General features: G+C 39.3%; 1 protein-coding gene across 6 annotated transcripts in view; it reads right to left on the bottom strand.

The window, feature by feature from the left end:
* Acin1 (apoptotic chromatin condensation inducer 1) overlaps positions 1-22,191 on the bottom strand; it is a 34,912-nt gene that overhangs the window by 10,466 nt on the left and 2,255 nt on the right. For 3 of the 6 annotated variants that reach the window (XM_015492667.2, XM_015492676.2, XM_048798826.1), the window contains 7 exons: positions 19,753-19,864; positions 19,221-19,340; positions 14,388-14,476; positions 12,093-13,361; positions 10,912-11,127; positions 8,193-8,308; positions 57-198 (listed from right to left, as the gene is read on the bottom strand). In XM_015492667.2, the coding sequence (XP_015348153.1) occupies positions 57-198; positions 8,193-8,308; positions 10,912-11,127; positions 12,093-13,361; positions 14,388-14,476; positions 19,221-19,340; positions 19,753-19,864 (2,064 nt within the window). Of the gene's footprint in view, positions 1-56; positions 199-1,928; positions 2,091-8,192; positions 8,309-10,911; positions 11,128-12,092; positions 13,362-14,387; positions 14,477-19,220; positions 19,341-19,752; positions 19,865-22,191 lie in introns of those variants that run through there. The other 3 variants (XM_048798828.1, XM_015492692.2, XM_015492684.2) reach the window with 3 other exon arrangements.

Below are 22,191 nucleotides of genomic sequence, written 5' to 3'. Positions count from 1 at the left end.
CTTTCCCCTAGGATCACTTCAGCCCACCCACCCCAACAGGTGGCTTGGATATTTACCTCTTTCTTCTCCTCATCTTCAGCGCTGACTTCTGGGCGGTCATCGTTACTGATTTGGTCTGCAATAGGCATCGGAGGCTCTGAAACCTCATTTTCAGGTCTGTTTTCACTTGTGTCCATTGTCACTTCCTCCTTCTCCTCACTGACAGGATGGGGGGAGGTTTGGAGGGGAGAGCAGGAAAGAACCAAGGGGAAGAAAGAGCAAGATGTCAGATTTTGGATAATGAAACCCCCATGCCTCATCACTTGGGTAGAACTGGGATGGCCACTTTTCAGATCAGACTAGAAACCTTGCCACCATAGGAAAAGTGGGAAACTTGGGGGGAAAAGCATGGATCCACTGCCTACATGGGCTATTGCTGTGGAGCTAGGACACCACTTATTCTTCCCAGAGTATGCTCACATGAAAGAAAGACTCTCCTGGCTGAAATGGTCCCTCTAAAGTGACTGTGATTTGCCCACAACCCCGTGGCCTCCATATCCCCCTGACTACAGGCACCTTTACCTTGTATGAGAAAGTATGGGGACCTGATTCCTTAAAAACACAAGAAAGAATGGCCATGGCTGTGGCAAATGATCCTATCCTTGTGTTTAATCAACTGCTTAATAAGTAAAGGCCTGCTGACCCACTGGATCTGGAGGCACCAGAACAGGGAAAATGGTGGGGGAGGGGATTGCAGGGGGAATCTAGGGCTAGTTAAGGTTTGAGCTTCAATAAGGATCTTTTCTCATTTAAAAGGAAAAACTAAAACTGCTGAAGAGTACAAAAGCTCAAAGAATCAGGCCACTTTTACCTGCTCAGAGGTGTAGGAACCTTTCTTATATTCATTTGACTTTTACCCAGTTTGTCCCCATTCCCTCATTCCAACTTCCTAGAGATAAAGAGAACAGGCCTCCCAGTAAGGACACACCTCCCCCACAGCATGTAGCTCCCCCAACCAAACACTGAACCCACTCCCCCACTTTTAATCACACAAGTTGGCACCCACTTTAGGCAAAGAATCCCCGAGCTTCAGTTCAGATAAACTATCTTTCCATCTTTGTTTTTTGTCTTCATTTCTAACTTCTATCTTTAATTTTACTCCTTCTAGTACCCAAATATCAAGCCAAAAAAAAAAAAAAAATCCAATTTATATGATCAGGAGCCCAAGCGTCCCCAGGCCGATAACCACCACCAGAAAATTCAGCATTCCCAACAGACTGCTTGACACTCAGAGGTCAGTATAGCTTCCCAAGGGGAGTCAGAGAGGGATGCACAGGTTAGGGGGAGGGGAAGTTGGGCCTGTGCCCCCAGCTAAGAGGCCCCCACAGAAACACGCGATTCAACTACTTGAATCTAGAAAAAAGGCTTATATATATATATTAAAAAAAAAAAAAAGGCCTATTTCCCACACAGTGAGGGCAAGTGGAGCCAATCACAATTCGGGCAGGAAGGACAAAGGGGGAAAGCAGAATGACTGAAAACAAACCAAAATGAAAGATGGAACGAAAGCCATGAGGAAGAGAAGAAAGATGAGGTGAGCTAGAGAGGTGGGGAAAAGGGATACATGGAAATGTGAAGCTCTCACCCTTCTTTGCTTTCTGATAACATGATTTTTTTTCTCCCCCTGGAAGTGCTGTTTATCCCTTTCTGGAATGGAAGAAATAACAAAAACCAAACAAAAAATCCTAAAAAAAAAAAAACCAAAAAACCACCTTCCTTGTTCCAAGATCCCACCACCTCCTCCCCAGCCACCCGATCCAGAGAGAGAAAATAGAGATGCAGCAACTGGGGATCCAAAAAATGGTAAATGGAAGGGGAGGTGGTGGTGGTGGTGGTGTGGGGAGGCTAAAATAGATCTGGCTTTTAAGAGATAAGCGTTAAGTCCTCACGGCAAACCCCGAGTTCGGCTGGATTGGTCTCTCTGGAGGAGGAGGAGGAAGAGGGCCAGGCTGCTGGTAGTGGCTGGCTCTATTGTATTGGCGGAGCGGCAGCGATCAGCCGGAGACATGCAGGGGAGCCATCTTGCCACTTACCCAGCAGCCCGTGTGTGCGGATGGGGGAGGGCCCTGCTGCAGCAGGGGAGGGGAAAGAAAAGAGGGAGGGAGCTGAGTGAGCAAGGTTCTTATCCTCTGGCAGGCCACAGGGAGCCGACTGCTGGCTCAAGGGGCCTGGCCTTTTTCCTTCTTTTCTCAGATTACAACAGCTACTGAGGCCTAGACCCAAAGGGCCTGGGGGATAGGGGGAGGTGTGCTTTCCTAGTCTTCCCAGGGGCAAGGAGGGGGCTGGGTGGAGAGGACATAAAGTTACAGCTCCTTGATTGGAAGACTCCAGAGAATAGAAGAAAGGGAAACCAGCAGAGTTGGGAGTGAAAAAAAACGATTAAAGAAGATAGATAAGCATAGTTGAAAAATGATTAAAGATAACCAAAGCCTCCATTCCTTCTACAAATGGAGGGACATGAGCAATATTTTTATGGGCCCACTACCCTCAACCCAGGAAGCAAGCATGGAAGACCAGTCATATGCTTAAGGTGGGGAGGTGGGAATAGAATTGTCACTATCCAATACTATAGTCACTATCCAATCACTGGCAGCTCACCCAGGCAATGACCACGTGTTACTATTCCATCCAGTCTGTTTCCCAGGATAAGGAGGGAGAGAGAGTTCCTTTTCAAAATACCAGGAGAAGGGAGGGTGGGTGTCTCTGAAGAGATGACAGACAACTTTGTTTCACAGAGTCTTTTTTTTTTTTTTTTTTTTTTTAGAGAGAGAGAGAGAATTTTTTAATATTTATTTTTCAGTTCTCAGCGGACACAACATCTTTGTTTGTATGTGGTGCTGAGGATCGAACCCGGGCCGCACACATGCCAGGCGAGCGCGCTACCGCTTGAGCCACATCTCCAGCCCCTCACAGAGTCTTTAATAAGGTCACTCTGCCCCAGGATTCCCTGGAGCCAGTTAGGAAAAGGAAAACCGGGGCAATTGGACCTTGCATACCTGAAGCTTGAAGGCTACTTTTTGGAGTAGACTAAACACTGGAAGTGAGAAAGCTGCTACTTGGGACAGGGGAAGGGAATATCAGCTGCGTAGAAAGTGATCAGAAACAAAACAAAAAATATTAATTGTGGGCGTTTTCACCAGACCACATGTTAAAGTGTAAAACAGACCATAAAGATTGAAAAAGCACTCAGCAGATACTCAAAATGCTTATTTGTTGATTGCAAAGGTGTTTTTTTTTGTATTTTAAGGACAGCAGAGGTTTAATACCAGGATAAGATTCTGTGAACTTAATCAAAAAGCTCAGGTTTTGTCTGTTTTTTGCGGTGTTGTAGAATGAACCCAAGGTCTTGTGTATGCTAGGCAAGTCCCCTACCACTGGGCATTTTTAACAGCAGAGGTTTTAGCCAGGGGTGAAATTTCTTACTGCTTCTTAAAGTCCTAAACTACATGTTTTAAGTTAAGGATTTTTTTCTTTTTTGGTGCCAGGGATAGAATCTGCAGCCTTGTTCATGCTACATCCCCAGCACACCTCCCCATATCCCCCAGGCCTTTTTGGTCTAGGCCTCAGTCATGTTTATAATTTTAGAAGTTCCCTTTCAGACAGGTTCAGTGCTGCATGCATGTTATCCCAGTTTATTCCTGAGGCTGAGAGTGGAGAATACCAAGTTCAAGGTCAGGCTCAGTGGCAGAGTACCCCAGGATTTAATCCCTAGTAGTGGGAAAAACAAATAAGCAAAAAGTATTCCCATTCACATATGGTCCTTGTCTGCACAAAATATAAGAAAGAGAACTCTGGATTAGACTGCTAGGACCTGGCACCATCTTCTTTCAAACTGTGATAGTAGATAGTTTCTGATCCTGTGCATATTTCTTAATCTGTACAGTGTGGTTAACAATACCTGTTTCATGGAACAGTGTAATAAATGTTAGCTCCAGTCTGGCCTGGACAACACCCCAAAGTGCAGAGGTGCACTACAACACATGTTCGCTATTATCTCATTTGATGCCCCTTCTGAAGCTCTTTTTGACTCAGATTAGTCTCCTCTTTCTCTGAAGCCAAATTATTCAGTGATTAGCATGAAAGATTTTCAGCAATGCCCTTATTACTCTCTACAAGGAAGAGAGGGGTTTGCTTGCCCCTCACCTCCACCATGCAGACTCTCAAGGGGAGGGACTCCATCCCTTGGCTCCTAGCCCACAAAGAAATGCTCTTTAAATATTTCTGAATTAGGGTGCCACAGTGGGCACCAAGTAGATACTTATCAAATGCTTACTGACCTAAAAATTTCTTTCTTTAAAAAAAAAAAAAAAGACTATTACCCATCAGAAAATGTTACCTTCAAAACATCCTAAACATTCCTTGTCATTCTAAAATACATTCAGCTGCTAAACTGCCTGTCCAGAAGTAGCTTACTTGGAGGAAGAACTTTTTGTTATTGAGAATTTTATCTCATTTTTTTCTAGAATATGAATTTTACAATTTTCTCCTTGGCCTTCTTAAGACACAGGAGATCTATTTCTTCTATTTCCCTTTGGTTGATTTTGTGGGATCCGAGAATTTCCAAGACCTTGTTTTCAGAAGATAATAAAGAATCCTTGAAACTGTCCCATCCTTTTTAAACAAAAGGCACCTCCCTTTCTTCCCTCCATTATTTAAGTTCTTGCACAAATATTCCCAAAATCTTTTAAAAATCTGTGAAATGGTATGGGGAAAGGGGGTGAGAGGTGGGGATAAGCTATCCATAATTAAACAGACAGCATTAGAGCCCAGAAGAAAAGGATGGAACCACTTGGAAGTCAAAAACATTTTGTAGTTCTATGTAAATGAGATTCAAAAGAATTAATGGAAAAAAATAAATTCCTATAGGCATATGTGTTTGAATTTTAGCTATTACAGAAAATTCACGAGAAGTTTATGAACTGATATGGAAATTTAGTAACAAATACTGGGACTTGATCCCTCAGGAACTTACTAGTTCCAAGTTAACTAAGGACAGTATGATTTTGGAGGGTATGTCCTTAGATACAAAGTTCTCAATGAGCAAACTCATAATACTTATGACAAATTATGTTTTTTTTTTTTTAATTTATGCGTCACTTGGGATACAGGCATTGTAGATCCCCTGGAAAATATCAATTACATTGTCACATTGGTTTACAGAAACACTCCCTTAGTATCAACAGCCTTAAGTTGCGAATGCCTGCTAAGTTTGTGTCAGAAGGTTGTGTTTAATTAATTCAGGTTTGAATTAACTACTACTAAATGATATAGCTGCCTATACACTTTTATTATCCTTTTTCCTTTTGCCCCTTATTGTTGGTTTGTTTGTTTTGTGGTATTAGGGATTGAACCCAAGGCCTCATGCGTACTAGGTCAAATGTTCTACCACTGAGCTACATTCCCAACATTTTCTTTAAGACAGGGTCTTGGGCTAGGGTTGTGGCTCAGAGGTAGAGCACTCACTTAGCATGTGTGAGGCACTGGGTTTGATCCTCAGCACCACATAAAGTAAAATGAAGACATTATGTCCACCTATAACTAAAAAATAAATATAAAAAAAAAGGACAGGGTCTCACTAAGTCGCCCGGGGTGGCCTTGAATTTGAGAGCCTCCTGCCTCAGCCTTCCTTGACACTGGGATCCCCTACTGTTTTATAATGTTAAAAAAAAAAAAAAAGAGTACTATAATTTCTGTTGTATGAGGAAACTTCTGTTAAAGCCATAGGAGAGAGAAGACTAGATTTTGGAACAGGGATTGATTGAAATAGGATTGAGGGCTTACAAATCCCTGCTCTAAGTAATAAAAAAGACACCTGACCTCATAAATCTAGAATTCCTCAGGCACTCATAATGGGAACAGGTTTAACCAAGTATAGCAAATAAGTTAGCCAATCTCTTCCAAAAAGTAAGAAGTCCTGAAGATAAAGTCTAATTTATTTTTTAACACTTTATTGCTTTTTTTTTTTTTTTTTTTAAATCATTGTCACTTCTTGTTGAGAGAAGACAACAAAGGTTAAGCCACAAATGGTTTCTTCCATTTGGTACTGTTGATCCCACTTTTAAAGTTGGCTAGGGCTCTAGAGGACTCCCATACTAAACACTAGCACTGTGGAAGGTGAAAAAGACTAGGAGAAATGTTGTGAGTCAGGCAGAATGAAGGCAAACTTCTCAAGCATTCATTCACCAAATTTAATATTAAAAATAGCCTATGAGTTTAGGCCTGTGGGCATTTTTTTTTTTTTTAGGCTGTTGAAGAGACTATCTGGCAGGCAGCAGAAGGAAAGAAGGTAAGAGGGATGTGTCTCAGCTATTCCAAATGTAGACTGCATCTCTAGTCTACAGGATGCTCAAATGAAGCTTGCCTAGGCAACAATGGACAATCTCAATATTTGCTGATGGTGTCATTTCCCTAATACTTTGTCAAAATCAATGTGACTAGATTATATCATAGAATGAAGGTCAAAGCCACCTTTACCCGGGATGGAAAACTCTGTATATGACTCCAAGCTTCATTTTCCTTGGACTTGAATTGGAAAGTTGAGAAATAAAGAATCTTCCAAACAACATAAAATGCTTTTCTATTGCTAGGATCTTACAAACCCAGAACTTTAAGGCTAGCAAGGAGCTTTTAAGAAAATTACTGTTTCTTGAGGTGCATAGGAAGAAGTTCCTCAGGGCAAATTAGTAGTAGGTTGTCAATACCCACTTTGAAACTGTCGACATTGTGAAAAAAGGGCACGCTGTACCTTCATGGAATAGGGGCGGGAAGGGGAAAGCAGATGTTATGTCTGTATGAGTTATATGGAAGGAAAGATGTCACCCCATTTTCTCATTGATGATATAACTGAGGAACTCTAAACATCTTCCAGTATCCGCTGAGTTTTCTTTTATGGTCCTAGAAGAAAAACCCTTTTCCAAAGGATAATATACCCATCTCAAAAAGGAAAATCAAACCAAAAAATGTAATGGCCACAAGATGGCAGAAGAAGCAAGAATATGAGAATGGACAGTAGCAAGGCAAAATCTATGTTAAGGCATATGAAACGAACATTAATATCACAAGGATATGAGATAATAAATCATGTCCCCTGCCCACTAACCTCCAAAATTCAGAGTCAAAAGACAATCTGAAGGTCTCCTAAGTGTATAAATTATCAGATTATTATACACAGGAAAAATAATACTGATAATAACAGTACTAAAATGACATAAAAACAATTATGGAACAACTTGAGGCTAATAGTCTGCATAAGACATTCTCTAAAACAGTTCAAAATTCCTGATGTCTTAAAGCTAAGCAATTCTATTTCTATAATGCTTCCCCCCCCACCCCCGCCTCATTTCCCATGAAACGTTGAAACCATGAATTCTGACTCAATGACTTTTCTTTTTTTGGTACTGGGAGGGAAGAACCCAGAAGTGCTTTACCACTGAGACCCATCCCTGGCCCTTTTTTCAGTTTGAGACTTTAGTGTCTTTAAATTAGTGTCTCAAACTGAAAAAAGGGCCAGGGATGGGGCTCAGTAAGTATCACTAAGTATCTCACTAAATTGCTTAGGGCTTCGCTTAGTTGCTGAGGCTGGCCTGGAACTTGTGATCCTCCTGCCTCAGTTTCCCAAGTCACTGTAATTCCAGGCATGAACTACCACACCTGGTTTCAATGACTTCTTTTTTTAAAATTTTTTATTTGTTGCTTCAATAACTTCTTAACTTATAATTTCAAGTTCAGAATAATGAATAATGTATTTATTCAATTACAAATTTAACCTGATATAATTATAAGATCAATCGAAGAATCTTAGGGGCTCAGGAATCAATATCTGACTTCATAGGAACTTCATATACTGCTGCACTGTGTGCTAAAGGACTGTGCTTCTTTACAAACCCTCAATATCCTTTGTTTAACTGCGTGGCCACAGGTGTAGTTAATAAATATGAGTTAAAGACTGAGTTAAGATCCCCTGAGTTGACTCCTTTATACATCTTGAGTGAGGAGATAGAAGCTTCAGTTGTTTGCTCCTTAAAGGAGCTACACTCCCACCCTGCCTTCATGTTTTAAAAGGAAACTAGGGCTTCTCAAAGAATCCTAGGCAGCAAAGATTGGTCCCACATTCCTAGTTCCTTTTTATACCCCAGTCAAGATTTATCACTTACACAGTGGGATGAATCCTTTCTGATTCTGGTAGATAAGAGGTCTGAGTTTCTGGGGTTTGAGGCTGTGTGGCAGCTGGTGGCTCTGCCTCTTCAGCTTCACACTTCTTTGGGCTCACCTGTCAGGAGATAGCAAAAACAAAGATAACAAAGGATTTAATTCAGTTGGTTCCTTTTCTTTGATCTGGAGCTGGAAAAAGTCAAGGCAGGATGAAAAAGAGCCACATCTCCAGTGGACTTTGAACACAACTCTTCTATGTCACAGAATATACCTAATTTTGCTTAAATGAAACTCTGTTAAGCATAATTATTAAGTGCTTTTAGATTCTGCCATTCCTGTATTGATACCAGTCTAAAGAATAATTGGGCATACCTTCCTTCAGAAGGACTTCCAGCATCAGAGTACTGGAACTGCACTGAGTGTGACACCCTGATTTGCCTCAGTAAAATGAGGGCCTATGTAATTACTTGTCAGAGGACATTGGTAAGTACGGACCACTGCAAGAACTTGGGGAGACAGCAACAAGGTGTGTTAAGTCCATTTTGTCAAAGGGAACCGGAGGAAGACTGTTTGACAAACAGTCCCTTTGACAAAATGGACTTAACACACCTTGTTGCTGTCTCCTTTCTGATTCTGGTAGATAAGAGGTCTGAGTTTCTGGGGTTTGAGGCTGTGTGGCAGCTGGTGGCTCTGCCTCTTCAGCTTCATACTTCTTTTTATGATGACTTCATTTTTTTTTAAGTCATTGATGGACTTTTATTTTATTCATTTACTTATATGTGGTGCTGAGAATCAAACCCAGTGCCTCACATATGCTAAGCAAGCACTCTACCACTGAGCCACAACCCCAGCCCCCAACTTCACAGATTTTGACATAACTGAGGAAACTATTATCTGAAGTCTTGGAGTGGTCACTTTGTGAATGTGTGAATCACTAGAATACCCCATAATTTTATAAAGAAGAATGGGAAGGGGACCATTCAATTACACCATTTAAGAAGCTAATTAAACAACTGGAGGGAAGTTGTCAATATCTGATGGAGAAAAATGTACAACCCAGTTTCATGTTTATCCATGCTTATTATTATATTTCACTCAAAAACTTGTTTTCATTTTGATGGTTTAAATCTGTTCTGCATTCTTGAGTTTCTCAGACATTAAATAAGTAATTATCTCGATCAGACATTAATATATAGAAGAAACACAGGCTGAGTATGTAAGTCGATGACACCATTTGTAATGTTACATATTAATAACTACCATTATAGTTAGACAAGACAACTAATCTTTGTTCTATGTAGGGCTGGGGATGTGGCTCAAGCGGTATCGCGCTCGCCTGGCATGCGTGTGGCCCGGGGGTTCGATCCTCAGCACCACATACAAACAAAGATGTTGTGTCCGCCAAAAACTGAAAAATAAATATTGAAATTCTCTCTCTCTTTCTCTCTTAGAAAACAAACAAACAAACAAACAAACAAAAAAAACGATGAAGGGTAGGGATTGGGGCTGTAGCTCAGTGGTAAAGTGCTTGCCTCTCATGTGTGAGGCACTGGGTTCGATCCTCAGCACCACATTAAAAATAAAGATACTGTGTGTTCATCTACAACTAAATAAATATTAAAAAAAAAGATGAAGGGTAGAATAAAGTGTGGACATTTAAGAAATATGAAATCTGTTCCAAAGCTATTTTTCTTTTTTGGTACTACAGTGTTTGGTACTAGGGTTTTTGGTATTAAGAGGTGTTTAACCACTGAACCACATCCCCAGTCCTTTCATTTTTTTATTTTGAGACAGGATCTCACTAAGTTGCTGAGGTTTGCTTTGAACTTGCAATCTTCCTGTCTCAGCCTCCAGAGTAGCTGGGATTACAGGCATGGATCACCACATTATTCTAATTATTCTAATCTCTAACAGAATAACATGATTAATCTTGTATGGGAGTAGGAAATAAAATTTTTGAAGTAAACAAAGCCTATTTAACAGAATTATATTGCATAATATTATAACAATAAATTTTGTAGAAACGTAAAAAAAAAAACAAGAAAGTCAGGCGAGTATATATACAGTACCAGCTCAATCACAAAGTCCTCTATATCTGCATTATTTCATCTTAGAATGTTGACTATAATGTAGCTTAAAGAGAGATACCTTTTTTTTTTTTTTTTTTGGTGGTGCTGGGGATTGAACCTAGGACCGTGTACATGCTAGGCAAGTACTCTACCAACTGAACTTTATCTCCAGCTCTCAAGATAAATACTTTTTAAGACCTTATTTCTAAGTCAGCAATCATTTCATTAGGGTTTTTTTTTTTTTTTTTGGTGGGGATGGTGAGCGGTAGTGTTGGGGATTGAACTAGAGTTTTATCCATGCTAAGCACATACTCTACCACTGAGTTGACTGGGGATATATCCCAACCCTTAGAATTCTTTTTTGGAGAACCGATAAAAGTCTTCCTTTGGGGCAGATAAAGAAGAAGTTCTGAGCAAGAACTGATGCTGAGAGCCCTGGAGATGAGAACACTGCTTCTCAGCCTCATGGAGAACTTTTATAAACCAGGGAGTAGAAATGAGTTAAGTAGGATTAACAAGTGTCCCCTACCCCTACCCTCTACATTTCTCCTGAGGTTTGTCCAGACTGACTTCTCAATTTTACAGTTAAGACAAAAAGGAAAACTATGCCTAATTCTCCATCTCCCTCTAGGGAAAGGTCACGATAGCCTACCCGCTCAGGCTGTAACTTCTGGGTCATGAGCTTTTCGGCTGGCTCAGGCTGGCTCAGACGCCTCACTTGGATGGATGAGGAGGTGGAAGTTCTCTCCTTTAGCTCAAGAACCTGCAGCTGTGGCATTGGTGGAACTGCAATCTCCTGACCAGAAGAGGGATCTTTGGTTTCAGTGTAGCTGGTGTTGCTGTCCCTGGAGGCTCCAGGGCTCAGAGACTGAAGAAATTAAATGAAACGCAGAGAAAAGAAAATTACTTTATATGGTACACATTGTGTGTGTGTGTGTGTTTGTGTAGATGGATGGTAAATAATCAGTAAATCATTGAGTTTTCCAACTTGTGCTAACCCAATTCATACCTGAGATTTTTTTTTTTTGGGGGGGGTACATATTCATACAGAATAATTGGTTTCACTGTGGCATATTCATATGTACATATATATAAGCATAATCTGAACAATTTCACTTCTTACCCTCCCCTCCTGCTTCCCTTTCACTACCCTAATGGTCTCCGTTCTACTTTCATCACATTCTTTTCTCCCCTGCTATTTTTTCTTCTATAGTTTCCACAGATGAGAAAAAACACATGACACTTTCCTCTCTCACTTATTTTACTCAAAATTATGGTCTCTAGTTCCAACCATTTTCTGAAAATGACATAATTTCCTTCTTCTCATGGCTGAATAAAAGTCTTTGTGGGGGCTGGGGTTCAATCAAATCTTAGCACCACATAAAAACAAATAAATAAAAATAAAGGTTAAATTCTTTTAAGTACGGACCACTACAAGAACTTGGGGAGAAAAAAAAAGTCTTTGTATTTATTATTCCTGCTTGAATTACTGATCTCCCTTACTACTTATCAACAAATTTACTAGGTTCCAATTAGATGCTGAGTACTGGGATACCCACATTAAGGTATATCCACACCCTCAAGAAGTTTATGTCCAGCACACCATGAGAGTAACTTTCTTTGGAATCAAATGGACTCAGAATGGAAAACAATTCCAGTTAGGGGCCAATTAATTGAAAATTAGACTCTGGGATGAGGGTAAATGATCAGTGAACTGGGGACTAAATGAAGCTTTTCCTATTCCTGTTAGAAATTATGACAGGTTCTTCTGGGGATGAAAAACACTGGCTTACAGACAGAATTTCAACACACACAGGAATCTCTCATACTCACTTTTCTGCTGCTGCTTGATGCTGAATGGGAACGGGAACGAGATCGGGAACGTGACCTAGATTCTGATGTTGACCTGGAGTCTGTCTTGGGTCTACCATGAGGGTTGGCGTGAATTCGTGCCTGGGATATATCTCTCTGCTTGGATCTCGGAGGTGAGAGAGACTGAGAGCCAGAGCTATCAGGAGAACGAGACCTAGATCTAGAACTGGAGGAAGAGGAGGAGGAGGATCGGCTAGAGGATGAGTCAGCTGACTGTTTCAATCTGTGGCTTGGGAAAAGATTATGTGAAGCCCTTCTGCCTTCCTTCTGTTCCAAAGATGGTTGTTTCAGAGATTCCTCAGTAATGCCTTTGGGTGATGTTAATTCCTCCATTTTTAAAGAGACTGGCTGAGCAGATTTTTCTGGCTCAGTTTCAAGACCTTTCTGGGTTGAGTATTCAGCCAATGTGCTTTTCTGAAGTAGAGGCAGAACATTCTCTTCTGGCACTTTCTCTGCTGGAGATTCTGCTTTGGTGTCTGCAGGACTTGACAAAGACGACAGGCCACCTACCAACTGCACAGTATGCTGAGATATTAAAAGCTGTCTGGTCTCAGCATCTGTATTAGGAGATAACTGGACGAGGACAGGGGGTGCTGGGCCTTCCATGGGTTCTATTTCTTCCTCACTCTGGAGTTGTGTATGAGGTGGTGGAGAAGATGCTTCCTTGGTAAGTAAAGGTGGGGGAGTCTCCTCCTCACTGGCAGTTTGCTCCAGTGGTAGCACAAGAGGGGCCTTCTCTAGATCTTCGGTCAGTAGAGGAGGGGAAGGGGACTGTGATTTTTCTTCCAAGCCTTGTGAAAATTTTATTTCTTCTCCTTTCTCCTCAAGGGGGGAAACTGATTGCATCTCTTTCTCTTGTTGCTGTTTGGTGAGATGACGAGTTCTAGCTTCTTCTTGGGATCTTGTAACTCGTCCTCCTCTCTCTAGCCCCTCCTGTTCCTGCGCTCTTATGGTTTTGGGTCTCTCATCAATCACCTCCTCTGGTTTTGCTCTGGGCATCACATCTCCCTCTTCTTCCTGAAACTGTTTCAGGATTGGTGCCTCCCTAGATTTTTGTCCTTCCTCTTCTTCCTCTTCCTCTTCCTCATCTTCCTCCTCCTCCTCCTCTTCTTCTTCCTCTTCAGTTTTCAAATTTCGATCTGCTCTGACCCTCAGATTTCTAGAAGGTACTTCTTGATTCTCTTCCCCCTCAGCAGCTTGACTACACTCAGAGGATTTAGCTGCTCTTGCCTGAAAGAAAAGATATAAAACAGTTCCAAATATATTTGCTCACAATCAATGGAGAAAAAGCATCCCATTTAATACTCCCAAGAATAAGAAATTCAATGATACACAATTTTGTTAACACAGAAACAGGTATGACAGTAGATAACTATGACTAATGTGGGTTCCTTTTGGGAATCAAAATAACAGTAACCAAAAGGAATAATGAAGCTGCTTGTAGTTCATTTTTTAGCTTCAAGTTTTTAAACATCTAGAATCAGGGAGGAAAACAAAAATACTGTCACATAATCTGATTATTTTTATCATTTTTAAAAATATTTTTTATTTGTCAATGAACCTTTATTTTTTTATATGTGGTGCTGAGAATTGAACCCAGTGCCTCACACATGCTAGGCAAGCACTGTACCACATTGATCTACCATATCAACCCCTATTTTTATCATTTTAGTATATTTCTTTTCATTCTTTTTTCCTTACCTTTCTTTGCATGGTCTTAATTATGCTACACATATGCCTTTGTACTCTGCTCACTTAACATTGTTCTAACAGTTTTAAAGTTTTAACCAAAAAATTAATTATGCTGTATCTTTTCTAATAATGTGCTTTAAAAATACAACCAGGGCTGGGATTGTGGCTCAGTAGTACAACATTCGCTTAGCACATGTGAGGCCCTGGGTTCGATCCTCAGCATCACTTAAAAATAAATAAATAAATAAAATAAAAAGCTATTGTGTCCAACTACAACTAAAAAAATCTATCTATCTATCTATCTATAAAGAATGCAGACCAACCTAACTTTCATATATCTATATATTTGCTTTGATTTCTAAAGACTAGATCAGACCTAAACAAACATACAAAAAAAAAAAAAAAATAGCATAAAAAAGTGACAAAGAGAAGTGAGAAGATGACCATATAAAAATTTATAAAAACACTACCTCTAAAACAGTTTGAGGAGGAAAAGGAGGAGGGGGAGATATTTCAAAGCACCGCTCAGAGAGGTGACTGAATCCTTAGGAAGTATTTGATTACCTGTCTGACCCTAGATGATCGTCTTTCTCCTTTTCTTGGTTTCTCATCATCAGATTCACCTTTCTCTTCAGAAACAGAGGAGCCTTTTCCTATCAAATGAAAGAAAATCAAGTCAGATTTAATGTCATGAACACTCATTCATGACTTTCTAAAATCCAACAAACTGTGGCATATAAGCTGTTTTGATATGTATCTTTTATCAATTTCTTTGGCTTCCATGTTCAAAAAAGACTATACATAGCCCTGAAAGTCAGGGTCTTATTGATTATTCCTGGTGTGCATGTCTAGAATATTTTCAACATCACATACATAATACATGAGTTATGTACCACAAATAAGATAAAACTAAAATAACTTTAGAGACTTCAAATTGTCTAGCAGGAATATACAAAGCACTTATTTCTACAAAGTGTTTTGTTATTCTGAACCAAAGCTCAAGACTTCACTCTGTTCTAGGCCCATTTTTCAAAACACCCTATTGCCACTATTTGCTAATTTTGATCAAAATATTATGATTAAATAAACCAGTCAATTTGTACAATGATAAACTCAAGAAAAAAGAATTAGATGAATAGTTTCCAGGGCCCCATTGTTCCTAGAAATCACTTGAGCTAACTGGACAGGGCTTCAGAACTGAGTCCTTTTGAGTATATATTATATGTTGGAGCTCAAGGAGAAAGATTTTTTTTTTTTTGGGGGGGGGGGGTTTGGCTGTTAAAATAAAGTTTGTAAACCACCAATCTAGGTCATTCTGAATGATAATTCCATGTAAAACTGAAGGTTTCACTAATATTCTATGAAGGAAGACAACTGTAAGTAAATCACTTAAGTAATGTTAGTTTCATGCCTTGGATAGGGTTGAACTTGAAGTTTCCTACCAGTATTAAAATATTACATAGAAGGACTACAAGTATAGTTAAGTGATAGAAGGAAGAGATAAGATCTTGATGCTAGTTGAGAAAAGAGAATAACTCAGTGGGAAAGTACTTGTCTAGAATGTGTGAAGACCTGGGTTGGAACTCCAGCATTGCAAAAATAACAAACAAAAAGCACAAAGGTAACTAACTATGTTTCAGATTTAATCGACTAGATTGAGTTCAGTTTTGGCACAACACAAAAGGTTTAAACGATCCAGAGAACCATGTTCTAAATTAATAGCATCTAAACTAGTGCAGATAAAGCAGATGGTAAAAACTAATTCCAGATCTTTTTATTTCTATATCCCATTACTCTAACATGAACTAGGCTTTGCTACTGTAGTGACCAAACAAAAGCAAAAAAAAAAAAAAAACTAATGAAATGACTATAAGACAATTTTGTAAAACTTTATTTCATAATCACTTGATTAACAGGCTCTCAGATTATGATTTTATGTGCAGAATCTATAATTATGATACTTATAATGATGGTTCAGACTCTGACCACCGAACTATACCTCAAGTTCTTATTTTTTATTTTGTGACAGGACCTCACTAAATTGCTGAGGCTGGCCTCCAGCTTGCAATGCTCCTGCTTCAGTCTCCCAAGTAGCTGTGTTTACAGATGTGCAACACTATACTCAGTCCTCACTGTAATTGACAGGGCCTTGCTAAGTTGCCCATGCTGATTTCAAACTTGCAATCCTTCTGCTTCAGCCTCTGAAGTTGCTGGGATTACAGGTGTGCACCACCACACCCAGCTATATTTTAAATATATATATTTTTAGTTGTAGTTGGACATAATACATTTATTTTATTTATTTATTTTTATGTAGTGCTGAGGATGAACCCAGCACCTTGCATGTGCTAAGTGAGTGCCCTAACAGAGCCACAACCTCAGCCCCTATGATATTATTTTTGATACTGTAAAACTACAGTTGATTCTGGATTTTTACTCCTCTGGAAACACTTAAATAGGTCATCAAAAAGATTTGTAGAAACAAAGCAGAAAGTTTTAGTCATCATTGTTTTGTGAAAACCAGACAGACCCCTCAAATATGAAACATAAATAAGAAAACATAAATAAGAGGTGATGAATCTCTAACCGCTTAGAAATGCTACAAACTCTAAGAAAAGGGCTGGCTAAGAAAATCCATGGCTACAACTTTGTTAAACGAATCAGTATTCTGGGGCTGGGGTTGTAGCTAAGTGTTAGAGCACTTGCCTAGCACGTATGAGGCAGTGGGTTCAATTTTCAGCCCCACAGAAAAATAAATAAATAAAATGAAAGTATTGTGTCTATCTACAACTAAAAATATTTTTAGAACATCAGTATTCTGAAAACAAATTCATATTCTGAACATATATTTTAAAATATTTTTGTATTTTCCCAGATTGCATTTCTTCTGGAAAAAAGATAACTAAGAAAAATACATTCAGGGATGACATAGAAGGAGATATATAGACAACTTCTGACTATGGAGAGTGGATACTAACTTCTCAACACCTTAAAAAAATAAAAGGAAGTCAGGCATGGTGGTGCATGCCTGTAATCCCTGAGTCTTGGGAGTCTGAGGCAGGAGGATTGCAAATTCAAAGCTAGCCTCAGATGAGTGAGGTGCTAAGCAACTCAGTAAGACCCTGTCTCTAAATAAAAAGCCACATCTGGGGATGTGGCTCAGGAGTCAAGTGCCCCTGAGTTCAATCCCCCGCCCCTCCCCGAAAATGTCAAAAGGAAAGTCAAGGAGGATTTTATAAACTTCCTGTTTGGGATATTGCCTGCAATACAAAACAAGAGGTTACTGAAATATAAGACAAAGATCCAAAATGTATTTTGGTACCAGGGACTGAACACAGGGGCTCTTAACCACTGAGCCACATCCCCAGCCCTTCTTATATGTATTTTTTTTTTTTTTTTTTNCAAAGACAGCCTCAGAAATTTAGTGAAACCCTAAGCAATTTAGTGAGACCCTGTCTGTAAATAAATATGGAAAAAAGGGTCTCAAATGTGGCTCAGTGGTTAAGCGTTTCTGATTTCCCCAATACCAAAAAATCAAAAAAGCTTTCCTCTTCCTCTTGGCATTACAGTCAGGGAAAAAAGAGCACTCAGACTAAGGAGGACCATCTGAGGGTCTTATATATATTTGAGGAGAAAAGAAGACCCTGAAGGAACTTATTAATAATTCCAACATGCTGCCAGTGTTAATTTATTGAAAAAATTTTCAACTCTCCATCCCTCTGGTGGTCAAGTCTCAGCTAGGAGGGCATCTCTTCAAGACCTATTTCTGAAGCCCAGATCTTGAGCTGTGTGGAGGTAGGATTGAATTGTGTTAGTGGCTTCTTCATGTTCTAAGATCCTGGCATGGAGAACACACCCAATCATATTTGATCTCTGCTACATGATATGTGGTTCAGAGATTGGCAAAAGCTGCCTCACTTACATCATTTCAACAGTTGCTGAAGTTCAGAATTTCAGGCCTCATCCCTACCAATCTAATAACATGCATGTAAAAAAGTTTCCAAGCCAGGAATGGCTTGCATGCCTGTAATCCCAGCGGCTTGGGAGGCTGAGATAGGAGGATTCCAAGTTCAAAGCGAACCTCAGATAAACAAGGTGCTAAGCAACTCAGTGAGACCATGTCTCTAAATAAAATACAAAACAGGGCTGGGGATGTGGCTCAGTGTTTGACTGTCTCCGAGTTCAATCCTTGGTACCAAAAAAAAAAAAAAAAAAAAAAGTTTCTAAGTATTATAATGCATATCATGGATAGACAAGCATTGGGTTACATGAAATGGCTTTCTCAATATTGTTCTGAAATTAATGAAGATAAATAAAAATTTAAAAAAAAATTTCCCCCTTAAAATTCCCTATGGGTCTAAGAATAGGATCAAGAAAAATAGGCACTGAGCAAATCAAGATCCTAAAATTAGACTCTAAGGTCCTCCATTTTTCCTCACCTTTCAGGAGATTTCTCTCCCATCATTAAATACCTCCCCCAAATCTATTTTCATTAATGAATCCTACATTAATCAAAAGAGCTGGAAACTTCCATAAATTCTTAAAGTGTTGAATAGGCGGCACCCCTACTACCACTGATGACTAACAGCAGTGATAATATTCAAAATACTCATTAAATTACATACTGGTTTAATACATCTACCTACCGTCCACATCTTATAAACATGCTCTCCTGAAAGTATAAAAAGTCTTAAGTGGTTGCCAAATAGCAAAGGCTATTATTTATAGACTTCTGCATGAGATACAATGCAAAATTGCGTGCCTAGTATTTTTTACAATGTGAAAAAATTAATCTTGCCTGAACCAATACCATATACTAGGTTAGAGATCTTGATAATATGCTCACTTATTATTCTGCACTGCCTTTCAAACACTTAGCACAACTATAATTATGTAATTATTTGTTGAAAGTCCATCCCCTTACTACACTCTTAAGTTTTTTTTACAACTGACTTGGCTTTTTCGCTAGCATTTTCCTGGGGCCTGGCACATGCCAGGTATACAATAGATACTCAAAAAAATTTTTTTGTTGAATAAATTAATAACTGTAGTGGGTGCCTAATTGGAGGAATGACTGGATGTATAACACATACTATACACAATTGATAGAGATCAAAGTAAATTGTGACCTGCTAAATTCAGAAGTACAAGAGACTGAAGAGGTAGATGATTAGAAAAATCATACTGCCTCAAAATGCTAAAAAGTTAACACAACACATAGGTGAAAGCAGACTTCAAAAAAGACATAATTTCCCTGAAAAACAGATGTCAAATATCAATGTAATGGAATTTCCCTGAGACTTTCATGAAGGTTTAGCATGAAAGGAGGCATAACTACCTCCCCCCACCAACTACGCAGGATTGACAAAAAAGCGCAGCGGGGAGGGAGATACGTACTGGGTGAATGTCTGCTGAGCTCCAGCTCTGGTCTCTCCAGGCTGCTCTGAAAGTCAGGAGGCAGCAGGGAAGCCACTCCCCCAGGATGGATCATCTCATCCTCCGACTCAGCTGAAGCTTCTGCAAAGTACAGATTGGGTCGGGGCAGGGAGGGAGTGAAGGGCTCAGCATTTGGGAATATGTAGAGGAGTGAAGGATGTCAGGCAAAGTCATAGATACAAAGATACACACCAAAAAGAGCACTGTACATAAAGGGGAAAAAAAAAACTCCCTAGGATTAAGCTCTACTTCATCTAAATGGTAGTTAAATTTACTTATAACTTTTCCTATTGGCAGGAAACCTAACAAGACAATCAAATTAAATGTCCTTTCCCTGACAAAGTAAATATAACTCGCTTGTTTTCATAAACTACCAAAGCAAATGAGCAGTAGTCTCAGCCTTATTCCTGAAATTGCCTAGTTAGACAGGCCTATCTACACTGTGACAGGGATAAGAATAAAAAACTTGTTAGAAGTGACAATCTGGGCTTACCTTCAAGTTCTGCAGCTTCTCGAGCTTCACGTTCCAGACGCTGTCTAAGTAGCTCCTGCTGCTTTTCCAGATACTGCTTTATGAAACTGTTCTGGCTCATTTCCTCGCCAATCTGTGAAGCGGAAATGGAAAAAGATGATCTAGGAAAGCAAATCAGGAAAATGCAAGGAAGAAAATTTCACAGAGCAAAGGTCTACCCCATAAGCGGAGTCCAAGAAAGATAACAAAAGTGTTAGAAGGTTGTTCTCTGACTATTCCTTTATTAAAATTCAGCCTTGTGAGTAGCAGAAGATGGCAAAAAGAACACAGTTTTTATTTTAAATATTTAGTTCCCAACCAAAGAGTGATGCTGGTGCACAACAACTTACAAAGAAAGAAGAATTCCTAGAAACTGTGTCCTTTCTTTGGTGCTAAGGACCAAACCCAAGGCCTCATGCATGCTAAGCTCTCACTTTCCCAATTAGTTACATTCTCAACCCAAATTATGCCTTTTAATCTAAATTCTTAGATAATATAGAACATTCTGTAAAGATATTCCAAATTAAAACTGAAAGGATAAGAACACTACTATTTCCTTCAAAAGATCAAGTTCCTGGTTGGGGTTGTGGCTCAGTGGTACAGCTCTTGCCTAGCACAGGTGAGGCACTGGGTTCGATCCTCAGCATGACATAAAAATAAATAAGGAAAAAAACGTTAAAAAAAAAAAAAAAAAAAGATCAAGTTCCACCAATGTGGGTGCAGTGGTGCACACCTGTAATTCAGGGACTCTGGAGGCTGAGGCAGGAAGATGATCTAGCCTCAGCAACTTAGCAAGACTCTGTCTCAAAAAATAAAGGGTTAAGGATGTGGTAAGCACAGTGGTAAAAACATCCTTGGGTTCAATCCCCAGTACCAAAAAACGAAACAATAAAAAAGTTCAAGCCCTACCAATCCATCATGTTGTCAAACATCTCCAAAATTCAAGTACAGTATTTAAAATTATGAAATCAAGAGACTAAAAAAAGGGGGAATGCTCATTCAGCACTTAGGCAGAACTCCATTTTCCCAGTACCACCAAAAACAAAAACAAAAACCCTCACTACATTTCTTCCTGGAGCAAAAAGAAATCCTTGGAAATAAAATTTAAAATCCAGGGACTTATTCCTTTTCCCCTTTTTTTCTGTAACACATATTTCCACATAACTCTTTGTCCAGTTTTTTCTTTTCATGTCCTCCTCCCTAGAACCTTTCATTTTGTGAGCGGGCAGACACTGGGGAATGAACTCAGGAGCACTCAACTATTGAGCCACATCCCCAGTCCTATTTTGTATTTTATTTAGAGACAGAGACAGGGTCTCACTGCTTAGTACCTCGCTGAGGCTGACTTTGAACTCACAATCCTCCTGCCTTAGTCTCCTGCCTCAGCCTCCCAAGCCGCTGGGATTATAGCATGTGCCACTGTGCCCAAGCCCTAGAACATTTCTTGCTTAGCATGTCCTATTAGAACATCAGAAAAAGCAAAGAAACCCAAATAAATACTTCCCATGTTATTAGTCATATTTCTTAAGCATAATAATGTTTATTTTCATCTAAAGTAGAAATTAATCCCTTGGTATTCAATGGACAGTGATAAAATGTGGGCTGCACGTATTAGAGAATAAGCATGTTTGTTACAAAACTTCAAAGACCAAAATGCAACTAACAGAAGGAATACAATTGAAATTGATTAGTTTATGCAGTTTTTTTTTTTTATACTTGTTAAGATACCAACTAAACCTCTGAAAGCTGGCTAGATTATGATACTTACAGCTTAATGAGATGGTAACAAGGGAGTAGGAAGGTTCTCTTATTTTCCACAGTATCCTGGGACTTCATCTAGCACTAGGGTTGCTCAACACTTCATTAACAAAGACCTGGGTTTTTCCTTTAAGTGTGTGACACATTATAATGAGGGGATTTTAAAAGCTGACAGGAACCCCAAGAAATTGTGCAGTCTAAGAATTTTTCTTTTTAACGACGGAATAATGTCTTTAGAGGAAATCTTATGCAGAAGCTCAATACAGAAGCAAATAAAAATAGTAATTTGGTTTAAGAGAAAGATACAAACTTTGGTTTAAGAGAAAAATACAAACTAATTTGGTTTAAGAGAAAGACACAAACTTTGCTTACTTCTGAAGAAGGTATCTTCTTTGGTAATCCATAAAAGCAGCTACACATAATTCCAGAAGATCAGTTATGAAACTACAGTTCTAGTCCAACCATTGCTCATATTACAGGTAAGGAAACTGAGGAAACCAAGGCCTCCAAGTTTAAGTTTCTTCTCCTAAGTAGCAAAGCTATTAGTGATGTTTAATAGTGACCACATATAGTTAGTAGGTACCAACAGAAAGGGTGGGTGATTTACAGAGACTGAATTTTTGGAAAAATTATGTCAACCAAAGTTCCTGATCAGCAGGTATC

Source organism: Marmota marmota, unplaced genomic scaffold (assembly GCF_001458135.2).
Source record: "Marmota marmota marmota unplaced genomic scaffold, marMar, whole genome shotgun sequence".
NCBI classification, from domain to species: domain Eukaryota; kingdom Metazoa; phylum Chordata; class Mammalia; order Rodentia; family Sciuridae; genus Marmota; species Marmota marmota.
Note: the sequence above shows the minus strand (reverse complement) of the source record. Positions and strands in the feature narration are given on the sequence as shown.